At 58.9% G+C, this 15140-nt stretch overlaps 1 protein-coding gene across 1 annotated transcript; it reads left to right on the top strand.

Moving 5' to 3' along the window:
- Window positions 1-843: 843 nt before the first annotated feature.
- Window positions 844-13257, top strand: INSYN1 (inhibitory synaptic factor 1). Its single transcript, XM_032468878.1, has 3 exons — window positions 844-2021; window positions 2434-3140; window positions 12420-13257. The coding sequence occupies exons 2-3, from the start codon at window positions 2985-2987 to the stop codon at window positions 13137-13139; spliced, it is 876 nt and encodes a 291-aa protein (XP_032324769.1). The 5' UTR covers window positions 844-2021; window positions 2434-2984; the 3' UTR covers window positions 13140-13257.
- Window positions 13258-15140: the final 1883 nt, after the last annotated feature.

Here is a 15140-nt window from a genome sequence, read left to right as displayed (position 1 = left end):
TCTCGCCCCCCCCAACCCCACCCCCGGCCTGGAGTGCTCACCCCCACCTCCCCCGTGTTGACAGGCACCTGGGTAGCTCCTGCTTCTCCTTTGAGATGCAGCTCAGGGGTTGCCTCAAGGAGAGCCTGCGGGCCCCTGGCCTGGGTTCTCCCAGTCTCCCGCCCTTACCTTTGCTTCTAGAACTAGCCTCTGTCCTGCATTCACCACCCCCGAGTTTACTCCGGAGTGTCCCCACAGCTGTGAGCTTCCCGAAATGCTTTTCCTTCCTGTGACCCCAGAGGCTAGCCTGGGGTCTGGTACACAGAAGGTGCTGAATAAATGTAGAGTAAATGGATGAATATCTGAACGAAATGAGCTGTCCCTGTCATCTGCGGAACCTCCGACTCCCAGCCCTGTCCAGCCCAGAGCCTGGCACACAGTCTGTGCTCACTAAACATTGTCAGTATTCTATTCTCTGAATTAATCTGATTGAAGGTACTGTCCGGAGTACCTGAGGTATGATGGAGGGAGGGAGAGAGTCTGAATGCGAGACATTTAGCCAAAAGGCTAGCCTGGGGCTCACCGCAGTGGGGGAAGGGGCGGTGAGGGCGTTCGGAAAGGTGGGGAGGCACGGAGCCAGCCCTTCGGCCGCTGCCCCTCCGCGCACCGAGGTCAGCAGGAGTGCGCCCGGGCCAGCCCGCCCCAGGCCCGCAAGGGCAGGACGTTTCCCGGTCCCCGGGGTGGCGAGACCGCCCGGCTCGCTCTCGGCGCCGGGAGGCGTGTGTGTCGCTTTAAAAGATCCCTCCCGGCGCGCCGGGCCGGCCCCTTCCCTGCCAGCGCCGCGGCGAGCGGAGCCGGGCGAGCCGGGCGGCCTTTGAGGGGAGCCAGCGCCCGCCCGGGCGGCCCGTCCGGCGGGGGGGAGGGGGGCGGCGGCGGCGGCGGGGCGGGCCGGGCCGGGGGCGGCCGGGGCGCGGGCGGCGCGGCGCTCGGGGCGCGGGGGCCCAGGCCCCGCGGAGCCCGGCGGGGCGGGGCAGGGCGAGGCGGCCGAGGGAGGCCCAGCCCGACCCGGCGCCTGGTGGCCGCACCGGCCCGACCCGGCGCCCGGTGGTGGGGGTGGTGGGGGTGCTGGCCAGGCGGCGAGCCGAGAGCCAGCGGGCGGGAGGCGGCGGAGCGGAGCCGAGCGGAGGCTGAGAGCCCCGTGCGCCCCGGCCCCCGCCGGGCCCGCCGCGCGCCCCCTCCCCTCGCCTCGCCTCGCCTCGCCGCCTCCTCTCGCTCTTCTCGCCTCCTCTCCTCCGCCCCGCGCCGCTCCTGCGCCCGGGCCCCTGCCTCGCGCGCTCTCGGCCCGGCCCGGCCCGGCCGGGACCTGGTCCCGGCGGTCGACACGGCCCCTCCCCCCGGGACCCGGAGATTCCGGACCTTTCCGACCGTGGACTGAGCGGCAGGAGCATTGTCGCCCCCGGCGGACCGCGGGGCTGCGCGGACGCCGCAGGTGCCGGAGCGCGGTCGTTCTGGGTCCGGGGTGAGAGCGTCCCGGGCGCCCACGGGTACCTGCTCCCTCCGGGCAGGGCAGGGCAGACCCCGGCGGAGACCGGAGCCGGCGGATCTGGACTGGACAAAGCGAATCCCGGACGGTGCCGAGCCCGGGGAATGCTGGGCGTGGGCTAAGGGGATCCCGGCGTCCTCCCATCCCTCCGACTTTGGCTCACGCGCTGGGACCGGCCCAGTGTCGCCTGGGTCGCCCTGTGCCCGAGTCACCTGTGGCCTCGGAGCCCCGGACCCTCCGGACCCTTGCTCATTCCCCACCGGGAGCCCGGCGGGGGTTGGAGGAGATTTTTCCTGCCCTCTTCCTTGGAGCGGGGAGGCCCCGCCCCCTCCCACCGCCCAGATGTCTCCGGTGGCGGCTCTGAGGACCTCCCTGAGGCCAGGGGCCGAAGGGTCCAGAGAGGGAAGCCCGCCCTAGGGAGCCTTGGGGGCCCCCCAACCTCGCCTTGGGACTTGGCCCCCGACGCTGCTAGGAAGGAAGGCCGGTGCCCCCACCTTCGGTGAGTCCGGGAGCGGAGTGGGGGTTCTGACGGAAGGCGGGGCTGGGGAAGGGAGGGTCCATTTGGGAATGAGGGCACCCTAGGGGTACCAGGAGTGAGGACAGATGACTGAGAGGCCCTCTGGTGAACCAGCGAGGCCAGGCCTGGCTGATGGGGGAGGTTTGGAGGGGAGCTGGGGCAGGGTGCCCCAGCACAGGTTGAGGACTTCTGCTTCTAAAGCAGGGGCTCCCTCTTTTCCCTCTAGAGGAGGGGCTGTGCTGTAGAGCATCTGCCCCCGCCACCCCTCCCCACAAAGAAAGAAAACAAATCCCCAGCGAGAAAGGGTGCAGGCTGGGGTGAGGAGGGAGGCAGCGGCATTGCCGGCTGGTGCTGCAGCCTGGGAGGGCTGACGCCAGGCTCGCTTTCTCTGCAGGGGGCTGCCCTCCTCCAATCCAGCTCCCTTCCCAGAGCCACCCACACCTGGAGCCCCCTACACATCTGGAAGACCCTGGCCACCAGCCCTCTGCAGGTGTCAGTTGCATCCCAAGACCTCTGCCTTTGCAACTGCCTAGGAGTTGTGAGGGGGTTACTGCTGCCTTCCCCCCATCCCAAGGGCATCTCTTACCCTTAGTCCCTGCAGAGTCATCCCCCTGCCTCTGTGTCCAGCTCAGCACACCCACAGGCACTTCAAGTCCTGGAGGCCACTCCTGAGAACCAAGGCCCCTCCCCCTGCCCTTCTATGTCCTCACCTTGACCCCCTCTGTCAGACTCTGTCTCCCTCTGGGTGTCCCATTCCCCACCCAGAGGTAGAGGAGGCGAGGTGGCAGGGGGCAGGGGCTGGGTGAGGACCACCCAGGGCCAGGGTGGGCTGGGGGGCCGTTAAGATGTGGAGCTCTGCCTGGCCGAGGGGGGCTCCGTGGAGGCAGACGCAGCGTGTGCCCGGCTGGGGGGAGTATGGGCAGGCCTGCGGCCACGTGGTAAAGGATGAACATTCGGGGCACCCCGGACCTCGGGCAGCCCAGTGACGACCCCAGCAGTGGTGGTGAGCGGGAGCGGATTCGACAACGCATGAAGATGGTCATCGGGCAGCTTGAGGGCATCCTGCGAGAGCTCAAGGAGGTGGCCAAGGAGCTAAGGGAGGTGAGTGAGGGGCCGGATAGCCCCTAGACCAGTTTTCCTGGGCCTGGCACAAAGTCGTACTCACACATAGGTGTTTAAGTGTGTGTGGGCCAGCAAAGCTGTGTGCACCTGTGTCACTCTGCTGGGTCCTTCCTTCCTCTTATTCTCCTTTCCCCAAATCTGCTTTGCTAAATGTCACTGTACCCCAGCGCTGGAGGGGCCTGTGATCCAGAGACTGCTTGCTTGGGCAGCATGTTGTGGGCACAGGACTCAGGGGTTAACGCTCAGAGCTGCCAAGGTGGCCAATAAGGACCGAATCCCGCCACAGCCTCTTAGTGGAAGACATTCTGTGACCCAAGCTGACCTTTGACCCCACTATCTGCCTCCCAGACTCTGATTGGCTTATAAGAAGCCCTGGGAGAATGTAGATGGTTCTACTGAGGCCGTCCCCGCTGCTCGAGGCCCAGCGCAGAGCATTCCCCAGAGATCACGCAGATACTTAGAACCCTCGATCCTGAAGAAATTAAAGCCAGCGATGCCTCTTCTGCCCTGAGGGAGGAATGGGTCCAGGGGACTGCTCGTGGGTGTCAAAATTCCTGTGTATGTCGGCAGGGTCAGGAATCTCAGAAGGGATACATCCACGTCCAACAGTTCTGAACGTTTGTTGCCAAGGCTGAAAAGTCACCAAGAGAACCTGGGATGTGTGCCCCTCTCTGTCTCTCTAAGCGGAGCCCAGTTTAATTACTGCTTCCCACATTGCCAGGGTAATGAGGTACACATGTCCTCAGCCCTGCCTCCTGGGCTGTGTTCGAGCCCAAAATGCATGACCAGCGTTCTGAGCTGCTGGCCTGAATATGCCTGCTGGGTGCCATTATGCCAGCCAGGTGGGCTTTAGGCAAATTTCAGCTCCTTGTAACCAGGGTCCCTGCAGAGATGGCAGGGGGAGTGATTGAACTGGAGTTATGGGCTTGAGCTCTCCCCAGCCAGCTGTAGGGGGGCACTGGGAGTGGTGGGGAGAAGGGGTGATGGTGGACTATCTCCACCAACTCCTGACTGGCAAAGTGGCATTCCAGTCTGGCCTGAGAGCCAAGGAGCAAGGGGTGTTTGAAGGGAGTTGTGTTCAGAGTAGAGAGGGTTGTGGAGATGCTGGGACAAGAGGAGAGGTTGGGCAAGGCAGCCCCTCTGCCCAGAGTCAGCCTCATGGAGCCTACTCGGAAGTCCTTTCTCAGGAGGTGGAAATGCCTGTTGCTGTAGGTAGAGAGAAATGGTACTTCTTCCCGTGGTCTGGGCTGAACATCTTTGGGGAATACAGTTTAGAGGTCAAAGGCCAGATGCCCCTGAGCAACCCCTCCTCCCCCAACCTCATTGGTCCAGAGGACTACAGTCCCCCTCTTTGACCCTCCCCACCCCCCATCTTATTTCAGATGTTCTGTGGTTCCACCAAGGCCATGGGAACGGCCCAGAGTCTCAGTCTTTGGCAGGGGCGTGGGACTGATGCCCCAGCAAGCCTGCCCAGAAAGAGCCAGGATTGACTCTCAGCCTGGGAAGCAGCTTTGATAAGCTCAGAGCCTACTCCCAACTGAGCATCTTCCAGCACCTGCCTTTCATCTTCCCCCTAGCATAGCCGTCCAGAGCTTGAAGGCATCTCACAGGTCATCTAGACCAGCCCTGTCTGTTTGCTGTTGAAGAAACTGAAGCCCAGAGAGGGATAAGGGCTTGTCCAAAGTCACATAGCCTACCAATGGCAGAACGAAGCCTAGAACTCAGGTTTCTGATGCCTATTCTGGAGCTTCAGCAGGTGGGCTAATGGGTGACCTCTTTGCATTTTGACAGGGGCCTTCTAGAGGTGATACCTTATGCTTGTACTGTGATGCTCTGAGGGGTACCTTTTAGGGGCAAGTCAAGGAGCTCAAAAGTGCTAGGATTTATTTGCAGTCCCTTCCCAGCACAAACACTCACCCACTCCCATGTCTGGCACAGCAGAGCTTCAAATTCCCAGGCTCTGCAGCCCAGAGGCCTGAGCTGGGACAGAGAGAGATGAGTCCCCTCCCCACACACACCCTGGAGGCCATGTGCCTCCACCCAAGACTTTGGCAGGTTGCTACAGCAACCAGAGTCTACCCCGTATGCCACCGCCTGCCCGCTGCCAATGACACCCAGCTGGGAGGGGGGACAGGCCTCAGAATTCCCCCACCCCCCCAGGCAGGGTCTGGACATGGGGTGATGGGCAAAGGGAAGTGTTGCAGAAGGCAGATGAGTCTCCGGGAGGCCCAGGCAGAAGAGGAGATGCCATAACTGAGTTCCTGTGGGATGGGATTTGTTAAGAAAGGGATTAACGAGAGGGGGGTGCCAGGCCCCAGTTTGGAGTAAAGGGTTGCAGTCCCTCTTCTCCCTGGAACCTCCAAGGGGGCCATAAAGCTGAATCTGTCAGGCTCTCCTTTGCTATAGCTTGGTGTGGCATTTGCCTTCAGGGGTGTCACAAGGTAGTAGGCTCAAGGTTGAGAGGGTGGCAGACACTTGTTCCCTCATCACTCCCCACCCCCACTCATCTCAGCGGGCAGACAAGATTCACGTGTGAGACTGCTGGGGGCTAGCACAGGATGCCTGATGGAGGAGCAAGGCCAGCAGGGAGGACCGGCTCAGCCGTAACCCCCTCTGCCAGCCTCCTCTGTCTGCTGCTCCCTTCCCCCACCCCAGACCCCACTGATCATGGCAGACTCTCCTCACCCTCTTGAGCACACAGCCTGGAGTTCACAGAAAGATGAGAGACACTAAAGCACTCCCTCCCCAGGACCCTGACCCTCAGTCTGCTCATGTCTGAAACGGGGATGATGCTCATTTGCACCTCAGTGCGATCTTAGAAGGGTTCACAGGGCTTGGCATGTGCTAAGGGGGACAATACCTACTCACACCCCTAAAGGATTTGGAGTCCCCACCCCCATACCTCCCGCACCCTCCCAAACCCCTGCTGCAGCCCTGACATTGGCCTGGGCGATAGAGAGCGAGTTCTGCCCCGTGGATGGGGCAAGTAGTTTAATGGACTAAGAGATGAGGAGTGTAAAAGTGCTTTGAAAGCTAAAATTGTGCTGCAGAGGGATGTGACGGTCAATCATTAATTAGCCCTCATCTCTCCTAGGTTCCCCAATACTCCAGGATGCCAGACCAATTCCAGCAGGCTCTCTAAGCTCCTCAAAATCCTAACATAGAGACACAGCACAGCCTAGGGGCTAAGAGCATGGGCCTTGCCGCCAGACACCTCTGGTTCAAATCCAAGTTCTGCCCCTGCCTAGCTATGTGAACTTGGGAAAATTACTTTACCTCCCTGTGCTTCTTTTCTCCCATCTCTAAATGAGGGTAATGAGCTCTGTGCTCCCCATCCCACCCCCCAGCCCCAAGGTGGTTGTGATGAGGGTAGGAAGGGGGCTTCCAATAAGATGGTTTTTGAACAGAGAACCAAAGGAAGTGGGGGTGATGTCTAGGGGATGAGCCTTCCAGGAGGCGGGACCAGCCTGTGCGAAGATCCTGGGGAAGAAATGTGCTCCGCACGTTCAGGATCAGCAAGAAGTGAAGTGAGGGAGGAGGAGAAAAGCAGGAGAAAGGTCAGAGAGGGAGCAGGGAGTCAGATTACACGGAGCCTTGCGGGCCACTGTGCGGAATTTGGATTTGTCCTCAGTGAGAATCCCACACGCTTTTCGGAAATCTGGTTGTGTTTCTGGGTGGGAATCTTGCCTCCCCACTGCTCCCCCTGTTCCCTACCTACAGGGGCCCTCAAGGCCAGGGATAAGGGCCTTGCCTTTGGTTTCTCAGATGTTGCGCTTACCTTGAGCAGGTACTTGGCCTCCTCCTGCACGGTTTCCCCCTCTCCAAAATGTTGCACAGCACGGGGGTTCAAAAGTGTTTCTTGTGTTGATCACTGGTGTCCCTCACATCATCACTGACTCTTGGGTAGGACATAACTTACGGGCACAGTTGCCCACTTTGGCCTGAACACCTCAGGAGGATGGAAGGCTGGGCACAAACCTTCTACAGCCAGGGGCAGTGGTGGGGGACCCCCCCACACACTCAGTGTTCTTGGGGAGCGGACCCAGTGGTGATTGTGCAGTCCCCTGGGCAAGATGCTGCCTATGAGGTGGCGCTGAAAGCCAAGGGCCGTGCGGGCACAAGATAAATGTGGCCCAGTCAGGAAGCAGCTGGAGCAGGCGAGGCTGGGGACCACGGAGCTGTGCCAAAGTGGGTCAGCTCCATCACCCGCCGCTCAGCAAGAATTGTGCGGATTTTTTCTTTTTTTTTTTTTTTCTCGTCTTCATTTCCACCCTTTTCCCTTTGCATTCTCCTCCTCTGAACAGATTCACGAAGCTCCCTGGCCAATTAAGCCAAATTCAGGATGAGAATCGTGAATCATGGCCACCTCGCTCCCCCCCCCCAACCCCTTCCCCAAATCCACAGCCCCCCAGGAAGACAATAAGTAACATAATAAAGAATTAAAAAATAATCAGTGGTCATAAATAATGCAGAATCCCCAGTTATGTAACCAGCTGCCCGGAGAGCTGGAAAGGAGGGAAGGAGGTAGCAGCTTGTCAAAGGAGGTAGGGGCCAGAGGTGAGGAGCGAGAGGATTAACAGGTTCTAGGACTCCCAGGTCCTCAGTCCTGGGGACTTAGGGAATACGGACACGCTTTCCTTGGAGATGGGTCTCACCCAGGGCCGGAGGGCAGGCTGAGGCAGGGAGTACTGGGGTGTCCAGGACCAAGGAACTCTTTCTCGAAAAAGAAGCCCCCAGCGGTTTTATTAAGTAAGCCTTCTATCTCAACGCATCTGCTCATTCAAAGCTGTATTTGTAAAGGGTGTGCCAATTCCTGTGCCAAACTGGGGATGCAGTGGTGAGCGAGGCAGACCCAGTCCTGCCCCTCATGGGGCTTCCTGTCTAATAGGAAGACAGACATCAACTGCATTATAACATATATACACATAAAATGGTAGCAGTGGTAAATACTGGAAGACAAAGGAGAGGTGCAGGGTGCTTTGAGAGCCTCTCCCAGGGAACCTATCCTCAACTGGAATCAGGGAAGACTGCCTTATGGAAGTCAGGTGGAGTGAGTAGGGAAGAAAGGAGGCGTTCCAGGTGAGGCCAGAGGCACAAGTGAGCTTGGTGGAGGAGTAGGGCTGGTGAGGAGGCCGGCCTAGCCGCGTGGAGGCTGATTGCTGGAGAGAACTGGACCTGCGACCAGGTTTGGTGTGGGGTTGTGTTTGGGAGGCTCAGGAGTTTGGGGAACAGGGAAGTGCTGGAAGCAGAGGGGTGATGTGGTCCTGCTGGCTGGAAGTTCCCCGGGTGCCTCGTGCAGCAGGAGCTAGACAGGAAGTTGCTGTCGGTGGGGAGACTGGATGAGTGCGGTGTTCAGGTGGGTGCAGCTGAGGCTGTGACCAGGACACAGGTTGTGGACACCCTTGGCACAGGGCCTGGGACCCCCAGAGGGTTTGTCATGGCCCTTAGCCCTTCCTCTCTAGTGTTCACTCTTGCTCCCTTTAGAGCAGACAATTCTTGTTCTTAAGGGGCCGGGCCCAGGAGCCTGGACCCCTGACTTCCGGGTCTCAGCTCAGCTCCTTCCTGTCTCTGGGTCTCAGTTTGCCATCAGCAAGCACAATGAGAAGGGTGGTCTCCACGGTGTCTCCACCCGCTCCCGGCTTCGAGGTTCTATGCTTTCTCTGTTCCATTTCTTTCTCCATTCTCTCTCTCCCCCTCTCTTTCCTTCTGTGTATATAATTATTTCCCTGCACTCCAAGACAATCCCAAATTACATGTAGGCAAAATGATTATTAAATCTCAGAGAGAAATCATAGATTTCAAGACAGTCAAAGCAGAGAGGCAGGTAGCCTGGGGCCTGCCCACCATCTGCCCTCCCCACTGGCCCCGTGAATGAGGCACCAGGGACAGGCAGCGGGGTTTGTGGACTGACCTGGTCCCTGCATACAGTTTGGGTCCCCATGGTACATCACTCCCCTTTCTGATCCTCATCGAGTGGCTGTGACCTGTCCCACCTAATAGGCTGGCCTAGATTTGCCTGTGAGTCTCAACTGTTTGGCTTTTAAAACCTTTTCTCCTGTTCTGTCGGGAGACAACCCTACTATAGGGAACATAGGTGCCACCCATGTGCTGGGGTTTGAAAGAGCCAATATGTCCCATTATTCTGCCACAAGCATTGGAATTGTCCCCATCACAATGTCATTCCTTCGTGAAGAACTGACTCCCATCAGCTCTTGGGCCTGGTGCCAGAGGCCTGGCCCTGTGTTAGCACCCATGGGTGCACAGTGGATACTGGTGGTCTGCATTGTTCTACATGCTTTCTGTGCATCAAGTCATTAAAGCCTGACCACAGCCCTATCAAGTAGGTATTACTAGAATTCTCCTTTGATGAAGAAACTTTAGGCCCAGAGAAGTTGAGTAACTTGGCTAACGTCACACAGCCTCTAGGTGGTAAAGCCAGGGCTGGACCTCAGGTCTGGCTCCAGAGCCCCGGTTCTTAAGTGCTTGGCTGTGCTGACTCTGCAGTTAAAGCACATTCCTATCTGTCAGATCCCTGGGGCCTGATGAGCAGAGGCGCATCCCCCTGTTTCACAGGGGAAGGAACAAGACATGAGAGAGGGAACTTACCTGCCTCTCAGGCCTCCAACCAAGATAGGGCAGACTTGGGACTTGACCCATACCACCCTCTCTTCCTCCCCTCCACACTCCAAGGATGGGACCAGAGAGGGACATTCTAATGGAGAAGAGGAAGGGCCCAAACGTGAATGCCTCCTGAGCAGGTGGCCGGCAAGGGCTTCTTGGGCAGGGTGGGTGTGTATCCAGGCCTGAAGGCTCTGGGGCTCCTGCTCCTGTGAACCCTGCACCTTCCTCCCAGGGGACTGGGAGCCCAGCTTCAGGCCTGGCCTGCCCTCAGCCAACCCTGTGAGCTCACAGCCGAGTCCTTAAACTCCAGATTACCACTGAGGTCCTCCCACCCTCAAAGCAGCGGACTCTCAGCTGCTCTGCTTGATCAGGGGAGTCTGATTAGAGGGTGTGGCTGTCTCAGAGGCTCAGGGCCTCTTCTGAGGGCAGCAAGGCCCTAGGCTCCTATTTCTTCACAGCTTAAGTCCGCAGTCCCCTCGGCCAGTGGTTCTCAGTCTGTCCTTGCACCACCAGCAGCGGCAGCACCTCGTGGGAGCGTGTTGGATAAGTGCCTCTCCAGCCCCACCAGGCCCAGGGAATCGGAAACCCCGGGGAGTGGGCTGCTGCGTGCCCCGGGCTGGGAGCCCCTACTCTAGGCCAGGGCTCCCGCCAGCTTCCAGTGGGGCTTGGGTTAAGCAAGGGTTTGGGGGGGAATGTGAGCTTCTCTGAGGTGGGGGAGTCATTCTAGGGCAAGGGAGGGCATAAGAAGGGGTGGCCAGACTGGAGGCGGAGCCCTGTCCTCGTGGCCTGTCCGAGCCCAGAATCACAGCAACTCCCTATGTGCAGTGCTGCAGGGCTGGGGTGGCTGGAACCTCGGCTTCCCTGGGCCTCGGGCCGTCATCTGTAAACTCAGGAGGTGATGATCTTGTGAGTGGAAAGCCTGACACGCAGTAGGTGCTCAGAGATGGGAGATGATGTCGCTTTTATACCAGTGTCCCCATGAAGCCCTTTAACTGACTTCGCATTGTTCCTCATGAAGCTCTGGTGAGGCTGGCAGGGCTGAGATGACCATACCCACTGGGTGGTGAGTGATGTTGAAGGCCGGAGAGGTTGTGTGAGTTACTCAAAGACATACAGAGCATTCAGTGTCTCAGCTGAATCAGGACCCCAGGTGTCTTGACTCCCCCAGCTCTGCCATAGGCCTCAGCCAAGTGTTCCTTCCATCCCTGGTCTGGGGTGGGGGCGGTGGGCATCCCTCGACACTGACATTCCAGAACAGCGTCTCGAGTCACTCCTGTAAACACAAAGTCCTAGAATCTCAGAGGCAGAAGGAACTTTGGAGATAAGCTCGTCACCCAACTCCCCATTTACAGATTGAGAAACAGGCCTAGAGAGGGAAAATGACCTCCAGTCCACCTGCATCGGAGCCCCGGAGTCCTGACTCAGTAGGTGTCCCACTGAGCTGGACTCCTCCTGACCCGTTGCTTCTGCCCTTGCTTTGCACTTGCACTGTGGGCCACTCACCACCCCACTCCTTGCCGAACACCTTGCACATCCCTGGACAGCAGTCGTCTTCAGTAAAGGTTTGTTGAATTAGGGACTTCATTAGTTAATGAATTAACTGACCGCTCTGACCCCAGGGACAGAGCACTGGACAGGGCCGGGAGCTGGCTCCTGGGCCTGATGACTCACCGCGTACATCTTCGTCTCTGGGTCTCTTTGTCCCTCTGCTTTGCTTTTGTTGTTTTGCTGGTTTGGATTTTGACCTGAATCTCTACTCCTCCCCTTGCTCTGTCCTCTCCCTGTGTCTCCGACTGGGTCTCCTTTTCTCTCTCACTGTCTTTGTCACTAATGCATGTGCCGACAGTGGCCTCGGCAAGGGGCTGTCCTGAGGCAGGGCCGCCTGCAGGGAACAGGGCTTCACTTCCGGCAGGACAGGCGGGCGCAGTGACCTCCGCCACTGAGCTACCCCGAGTGCATTTAATAGGCAGCTCTGGGCCCAGGATGGATGGTTTCCTTACTGCTTACCAAATAATGCTTGCTTTATTCCCTCCCCAGCAAGCCAGGATTGATCTCCACTCATCAAGGGGCCGGGAAGGGAGGGGGAGAGGAGGAGGCTCTGGGGCTGTGTCGGGGTGGGGAGATGGAGACCTCTGCGGGGTGGTTGCTGGCCCGCTGCAGGGGCTAGTCCAGGATGCTTTAGAAAGCCTGGGCAGTCTGCAGTTACCACACGTCATTTCCTTTCTGAGGGTGGGTCATCCCGCCACTGAATGGACTTGTTGGAGTCTCTTAGCCCTTTTTAAATGACCCCTGTCAATCAAAAGATCAAGCTCTGAGCACCAGGGCTGCCCCCTAGAACAGCAGCTGGCTTTGGGGGAGAGGGGCTTGTGAATGGATGGGTGCAGGGCTGGAAGGCAGTCTCCTCCCTCCCCCAGAAGCACTGAGGAGTGGAAAATGAAAATGGCCGGTTCCAGCTCTGTGCACCCTGGTCCGGTTTGGGCCCTCAACAGGGCAAACCAACCTGTGACCTCAAGTCCAGCTGTGTCCTGTAGGGTCGTCAGCCAGGGGCTCTAGCAGGGTGGGGACAGGGTGCACTCTCACCTAGGTGATGCTGGCCGCTGCCTGGCCCCTGTCACTCCTCTCCCCTTCCCTGGCCAGGTGGTGAGCCAGATCGATAAGCTAACCTCAGACTTCGACTTTGAACTGGAGCCGGATGACTGGACCACAGCCACTGTGAGCAGCACCTCCAGCAGCGACAAAGCAGGTGTGGGCGGCCCCTTTGACCTGGGCCACCTGGACTTCGTGACAGCCGACATCCTCTCGGACAGCTGGGAGTTCTGCTCCTTCCTGGACATCCCCACCCCCTCAGACTCCGTGGACGGCCCCGAGCCTGCCCGGCCGGGGGCTGGCCCTGACTACCGGCTCATGAACGGCGGCACGCCCATCCCCAACGGGCCCCGGGTGGAGACCCCGGACTCCTCCAGCGAGGAGGCCTTCAGTGCCGGCCCCCCGAAGGGCCAGCTGCCCCAGCGGACCCCGGGCACGCGGGAGAGGGTGCGCTTCAGCGACAAAGTGCTCTACCATGCTCTGTGCTGTGACGACGAGGAGGGGGATGGCGTGGAGGAGGCGGCAGAGGAGGAGGCGGGCCTGTCCCCAGAGCCTCCCCACACAGAGGCCCCGGCTGGCGCCCTCAAGCCCTCCCCGGCTCCCTACAAGCCGAGGCGCTCGCCGCTGACTGGCCGCTGCTCGGGCCCGACCTTGGCCCCCGAGCAGACCCGAAGGGTCACGAGGAACAGCAGCACCCAAACGGTGTCAGACAAGAGCACTCAGACGGTGCTGCCCTACACGGCCAGACAGAAAGCCAAGGGGAAAAACTAGGGGCCCGGGAGGGGCTTGGGGCTGTGGGCACATAGAGCTATAAATATATATATATTTAAACAAATGCAGTCATAATAAAATTTTAAAATGCTAAGGATCCGGCCCCACAGGTCCCAAAGCTGTCACAGAGCTCATCTTAGGCACAGAGATGCCTGCTCACCTCTTAGGTCTCAGGAGGTGTGGCCAGAACCACCTTCCTTCTCCTGTCAGGGCTCCTGACAGGAGTGTCCAGAAGTGTGCATATGAGGTGGGGCTCTAACCTGGGACTCCTCGTGCAGGCCCCTGAGCGCCGGGGTGGAATCGGCTGCCGGCCTGGGCTACGTCCTGAAGGGCTTTCGTCAGGAGGCAGGCTCTCAAGGAGCAGTGTCCAGGGCCAGGGCTGAGAGCCGGCGTGATCTGCAGCCTGCGGTGTGGATTGAGGGCTTGGGGCTGGCGTCACTCTAGCTGGGCCCAGGATCACTCGCACCCCTGTGCCTTCTCCTCCGAGGCAGACTTTTGCCTCTCCTTCCCAAAGGCAGACTTACCTGGATGTGTACGAGCCCGCCCTGCCCTGCTTCAGCGGGTAGAGAAGGAGCAAGCGGCTCCTGTGGGCGGGCCTCCGTGCTGGGAAGCTGGGCCTGCACAGCCCCCAGAGGGCCGGGCTGCGCCGGGTGGAGTCTTGCTTGGAGAGCCTGGGCCACTCCCAGTCCTTTCAGCCCTCATGCTCCTTGCAGTGTCTCCAATGTCTGAGAATGAGGAGGCACCACTGTCTCTATTTTATAGGCAGGGGACAGATGAGCCAGTCTACAGAAGCCGTCTGATGGGACCAAGAGGCAGAAAGGGTGGCAAACCACACAGAGACCCCAGCTCTTAGAGACAAGGTGAGGCCCTGTCAACAGGAGGAAAAAAGGGCGGGGAGGAAGCTGGAATTCAAGGCAGGCCCAGCCTCCCACCCCTTTCTCCTCTGCCCTTCCTGAGGTCCCTTTCACTGCTCCGACCCCTCCCCACCCTCCCCTGCCTCCCATCCCCCAGCTGGGGCTTGTGTGAGGGAGCTGACATTTATCAGCCACCTAGTATGCACCTGCGCCTGGGCACTGGGCTGCATCTCAGCACTAAATGGCAGATTTAGTTGTGCCCGGCACATAATAGGTTGCTCAATAATTATTCATTAAGTAAATGGATGAACCACAATCCTTATTTTACAGGTGAGGAAGCTGATGAACAAACAAGGAATTTGTTCAAAGTTGCACAGCAGGAAACTGGTGGAGCTGGGGGTTCACGCTGCTATTATTATTTACACTACATAAAAGCTGCTGTTCGTGGAATACCTATTACTTGATGCATTAGTCACTTTATGTAAATTATCTTACCTACTTTACAGCAACCCTCCAAGTCCCTGAGACTATTACCATTTTACAAATGAGAAAACTGAGGCCCAGAGAGGTGTATCCTTCCCCAAATAGCCAGCTCTGAAATGCAGAAATGGGATCTGGATCTTGACTTCGCCATGCTTCCCACACTCCTGGCTTCAGGGTATCTGGAACCCCCGGGAGTAGAAGCACTGCCAGAGCACGGATTTCCCTCGGCACAGCTGACCAGCACTCATCTGGGCCAGGCCCCGCTTCCTCCAGCCCAGGCCGCAGGCCCCCAGAAGCAAGACTTCTAAAACCAGTGGGTCTGGGTCACTGACTAGGTGACCAGCAGAAAACAGCTCCAGGTCCAAAGTGTCCTTTTCCCCTTCTGATGTCTCCCCAGAGCCAGGAAGACGACGCTGTCCTCAGCCCAATAAATGTCCAGCCCCTCTCTGGTCTGGGCTGAACTGGCATTAGTTCGGGGCTGGAGTATCTGGGAAAGGCTTTGGGGGGTGGGGGTGGGGGGGAGGAGGGATTTGAAATGGAATTCATTTGCAATGGGGTAGAACTTGGTCACTTGGAAGTGGGAACGAAGGACATTGGGGTCAGGCGGAACTTTACAAAGATGGCTGGGGTGGCCTTCAGGGGACAGCAGAGAGGGGCCTTGCTG

The sequence above is a fragment of the Camelus ferus genome, chromosome 27 (assembly GCF_009834535.1).
Source record: "Camelus ferus isolate YT-003-E chromosome 27, BCGSAC_Cfer_1.0, whole genome shotgun sequence".
Classification (NCBI taxonomy): Eukaryota; Metazoa; Chordata; class Mammalia; order Artiodactyla; family Camelidae; genus Camelus; species Camelus ferus.
Note: the sequence above shows the minus strand (reverse complement) of the source record. Positions and strands in the feature narration are given on the sequence as shown.

What these genes read in the sequence shown, in the direction of transcription:
- INSYN1 (XM_032468878.1), top strand. Translation starts at nt 2,985, where the DNA reads ATGAACATTCGGGGCACCCCGGACCTCGGGCAGCCCAGTGACGACCCC. An exon ending in TGGCCAAGGAGCTAAGGGAG is followed by an intron (nt 3,141 to 12,419) that starts GTGAGTGAGGGG and finishes TTCCCTGGCCAG; the next exon opens with GTGGTGAGCCAGATCGATAA.